The sequence below is a fragment of the Oryzias melastigma genome, linkage group LG11, assembly GCF_002922805.2.
Source record: "Oryzias melastigma strain HK-1 linkage group LG11, ASM292280v2, whole genome shotgun sequence".
NCBI lineage: Eukaryota > Metazoa > Chordata > Actinopteri > Beloniformes > Adrianichthyidae > Oryzias > Oryzias melastigma.
The window spans coordinates 9,773,972-9,779,024 of NC_050522.1; the positions used below are offsets into that span (position 1 = coordinate 9,773,972).

A 5,053-nucleotide genomic window follows, 5' to 3' on the forward strand; every position below is an offset into this window, starting at 1 on the left:
AAAAAAAAAAAAAGAAAAAAAAAAGGTGTGGAGCAGACAGCAGCCGCGCGAGGAAATGGGAGAGCGCGCGCGCCTCTGAGGTGTTCACGCGTTCATTTACGGCCAATAATGGAGGTCTGAAGTTCGGCAGGATCTTCGGGGAGGATTAGCTACATCTGACCGGCGGGACGAAGGGAAGCAATCCGGCTTGCATCACCGCGTCGCGGAGAGGAGACGTGCGTTATGGCGCGCAGGGACGCTCGTTTGTGGAGCTGGCAGGTGCTTTTGACCATCTCCATGGTCATCACCTCCCTGTCTGCTCACGGTAAGAGCTGACTTTGATTGGCAACGTGTCACACGTGCGTGAATCGGTTCACACCTGCAGTCCTCCAGAAGGATTTGTATGATTGAATCGCCTTTAGGTGACTGAATGGAAAAATTGACATTAAATGTTGCACCTGCATCCTTTTATTGGGCACATTTAAAGTTATTTAACTAAAATCTCAGTGCTGAGCAGACAAATGCGTCTGGATCAGGTCCTTTCAGTCTGGGAGGGGGTGATAATTGAGTTTTAATTGAAAAATGATCAGATTATACTGAATTTATGTAATCCTCGAGGCTAAATGATGTAAAACACCTGATAAAAGAGGGTTTACTATCTGTAATAAATTCATTCAAACTTTAGAATTATTTTTTTTATTATTTCAAAAGCCCTCACAGCACAGCCACGGTTTGCTTTGTCTCCCTGCTGGTGTGTACGCGCCTGCGCCCAAAGCGCCGCTAGGAACCAGGAGGATCTCGGGAATGTAAAAATGAGCTTTCTCCCGCTGCCCAGCAACAGAGAGGGCCGTTCACGCAAAGGGGTCGCGGGGGTTCCGCGCAGACGCCCTTGCCTCCCGCATCCCGCGGCCTCCATGCGCACCCATGCGTTAACGCATGACATGTTGACCAATCCCTATATGATTTAAGAGCAGACACCATGTGGAGGGGAGGTCTAAAACAGAACCAATTATAGGATTTTTAATATTTTACCTCCAATTTAATGAATAGTGAATAGTTATATTTATTTAAATTATACTTAGTGCATCAAAAAACACCAAAAACACGATTCTTTAACATCAATTTAATGTTCATCCATATGATTTTTATAATTGGATGCAAAAAGTTGGCTTAATTTGAAATAAAATTGTGCAAAATTTGATTTTTTTTGGTGTATTTTTTCCATTTTTTGGTCATTTATTCAGATTTCTTTAGTCTAATCTTTACTAACTAATTTCAAAAGTAGAGTTTGTTAATGTCTCTATGGGAAGGGCGTGTCCCACAGTTTAAATGGCCGCATGCTGTGAGGTCCATCTGGCCCCTCCGCCCCAGACAGCTCATGAGATGTCACCATGGATCAGATCATCATTATTTCCCACAGGAGAGGTGGAAAAATGAGGCTATTTATAGTCTGTGAATGTGAAATTCATAGAAGTGAATGGATGACTGTTGGGTGGGGGGGGGGTAATCGAAGGCGGAAACGATGAGAAACGATTTGATCTATTGTGGTGGTTGACACATGCAGTCAGCATTTTGAGTTCACGTCCACCTGAGCATCTTTATTTCAATCCGTGCTGAAGCCGCTGGGAGTCTAGCCAATCGCAAAGACCTCAGGTAAAACCTGTTACCATGGTGACCATGTAGTGCCAGAGGTTATGAGCAGAAGACCAATTAAACGTCCAAATATTGTCATTTTTGTGATCAAAATCCCACTGAAGGGATGCTTTTAGGTTTGCAGTCCTGCTGGATATGAATCTAAGGAAAATAAAATAAAAATTAAATTCCTATTAACCTGCCGGAGTCACTGGAGTGTGTCTTTTAGACCTCAGGAGAATTTCTTCTGACCGGCACAAAGCTGCCAGTTGATTGAAAACCAAGACAGACACTGAATTCTCTGTGTTCGCTGCAACTCCCTCGCTCCGCTCTTCCTCTCAACATGGCACCTCTTTGCATCTCACCATGGCAACCACGCGATGCATGTGTGTCCGAGGATGAATCTCGTGGCGCTTCAGCCTCCATTAATCTTAGTGACTCCAAGCACGTTCAGGTGGTTTTTGTACCAGTTCTGAATAAAAGACCAGACCCTGGAAAAAAGCGATTCCTTTTTTTACATTTTACGCCTTAAATGAACGTCTTCCTGTTCTACTCTAATCTAAAAAGACAAAAACTCTAATTGAGCTTGCTTCTGTGCGTTCAGATTACCACACGCTGGAGACGAGCTCGACCAGTTAGCCTCCACGCTTTAGCTCTAAATCCTGACCCCATCCGAGTCTTAGTTACTAGAACAGATAGATCCGTCATCCGGTGTGTCTGAAGCAGCCAAACGCCTTTTCAACGCCACAATCAGTCCTTAGTTTCTAGGGTTTCTTCGCAACAAAAAATCTTTTTTTATCTGAAAGATGAAGTCTATTTTAGATGGAAGATTTTTCCTTAAGACATCTAAATGTGTTAAGGAAACTGGCACTGTGTTGGAACAGCAAAACAGCTTTTGAGGCTTTTTTGGCAGTTTTACCAACCCTGTATTTTATCTGGGGTGAGGACCGACAGCCACTTAGGTCCCCCTGGCTAAACGTGACTTTGTATAAAGGAAAGACTGTAAGGTTTTCAGAAAAATCTGCAGGAAGTCTATGGTTTTATAAATAATGGCAATGCCACAATTTGAGGTTTAAAACCGAACCACGTTACACCGTTGAACCAAATCATGAGGAAAGTTAATCACTGGAACCCTGCTTCATGATCACGTTGAAAGGGTCAACCACATGATGCTATGATCACACAGTACCTCGCATTTAAGCTAGCACTTTTATTGAAAAGTCCATAAACGCATCTTTGAGGCGTTCCACGTTCAAATCTATTGCGTTTGGGCGTGTCTACCCAAGTTTTGACGACCATACAAAACAAACTTCCATCGACAGTTAAAGCTGTTGAACTTTTACCAGAGATCATGGAGGAGAAATTAATATTTGCAGTTTGTGCTAAGCTGGAATTATAGGACAACAAGTCTTTCATATATCGGAATAGAGCTGTGAAAGAAAAAAGAGCAAGAATTGCGAGATTTCGACATTTCACACCAAAACTCTTTAAACTGTCGGTGGCAGATATTCACTAGTGTCAGGTAGCGACAGTATGAACACCGTGAGCTAAAAGCACGTTCTTGACACATCACATGCCCGGTGTGAACGTTGCTTTATAAGGATTTATTGTTTTATTATCCTACATTACATCAAGCTGGTTACAAGCCAACTGGAAGGTTTTTCTTTATTGTTATTTGCTTATTAGCAAATAAAAAAAAAGATTTTTCTGATTTTTTTTTTTTTTTTGTCTTGAAATACATAAATCCTAAATCAAACTAAAACAAAACTGTGACCCCCTAAAAATGCAGCTTGAACCAGATTGTGAGGAAAGTGGATTGTTCCATTTCCATTAAATACAAATGTAAACAAATGATTGCTTCACATTTTAATTTATAAATCACTTGAATCAGGGGTCAAACTCAATCGCACAAGGGACCAAAATCTGAAACACACCTTAAAATGTGGGTCGAAAAGGATAAACATTTATTGAACATTCTAAAACTACATTTTAACATAACTGTGAATAATAAAAAGGCAGAAATACTATTCCAAAATAAATAAACTTAAACCTTAAGTAACTTTCAATATTTTACTCTCCATAATAATATAATTTGTCAAAATTATACAAGTTAACAATAAGCTAATAATAAAAAAAACAAAAAAAACCCACTCAAATATCTTTACTTTTACGTCATTTTACATGAAAAATTACTCTTTATATAACCAAAAGATTTTTTTTAAATGATCCAAATATGAACATGCAGCCAACCAAACAAAGAAAGTCTGGAAAAAAATTTTAAAAAGTGTGCTTTTTAGCAAAAATAAATCAAAATCATGACATTCTCTTTGATCTGTGTTTTGTTGTCTAGCTGTTTTACTCTTTTTTTCCCACTTAATTATTTTATCTGGTCATGTTTATTTGAGAGGGATGGAGAAGATGATGACATCCTAGTGACGTGTTCTAAAATGAAAGTCGTAGATCATTATTACTGATCTGTCAGCCTCTATAATCGTAGTTCTCCTTCAAAATGTTACCAGTGCAAGATAACATCGAGCCGTTATTAACAATAAATAAAATGATCTGGAGGGCCGGATAGAATTACCTGGCGGGCCGGATCCGGCCCCCGGGCCTTAACTTTGACACGTGTCTAAATATCTATTTGGAGATTTTTAAATCAATATATTAAACTTTTTTTATCTGCATTGTTAAGATTATGAAACTGTTTTCTGTTAAAAGCTGGTGCTTCTAAAAATGATTACACATTTTTAAACATGTCATGAAACTCAAGCTGCCTTTGAAGTCCTTTTTTATAAATATCAAAGACGAAAATGTCTTTTGTTGAAAGTGGTCCATCCTTTGTAACAGACTTCAAAGACTATGTTCAAAGAATGTTTAGGTCTTTTTCTGTGATGAAGTTAACCCTTTATCATCAGAGCGTTAGCTCGTTCGACTACAGTAACTCTTCAACTGTTAACGCAATTAACATAATTCCTAACGTAATTCGACATGCAACTAATGTGAATCTGCCAATTCAAAAGCAGTTTATGTTAGTAATGTGTTGCACATCAGTGCAAAGCCCCAATGAAAACCCACTTTTCCCCGTGTCAGAATGAGCTGATTCATCACGTAAATCAGGGGTGTCGAACTCAATCGCACAAGGGCCAAACATCCAAAGCACACCTTAGGTCGAGGGGCCAAACAGGATAAATATTTATTGACAACCTTAAAACTACATTTTTAAAACTTTAAAAACCGTAACTTTTTAACATATTTATGAACTAGATATATAGCATTACCTGCGATAATGGTAGTGTAAATGCTGTAAAATGAATTTGGCTGCTAAAGATGCTAATGCAGATAGCTGAAGGTGCTGAACTTGATAGCTAAAAACACTATAGCTGATAGCTGAAATGAAAAAAAAACAACAACAAAAAACTAGGTCAGCCAAATAAGCTAGCAA

General features: G+C 39.0%; 1 protein-coding gene across 1 annotated transcript in view; it reads left to right on the top strand.

Annotated features, from left to right (window-relative positions):
• Positions 1 to 16: 16 nt before the first annotated feature.
• LOC112163059 (chondroitin sulfate proteoglycan 5) overlaps positions 17 to 5,053 on the top strand; it is a gene marked incomplete at its 5' end in the record, with an annotated part of 15,115 nt that continues 10,078 nt past the window's right edge. The window contains 1 exon segment of the mRNA XM_036214264.1: positions 17 to 304. Coding sequence (XP_036070157.1) covers positions 223 to 304 — 82 coding nt within the window.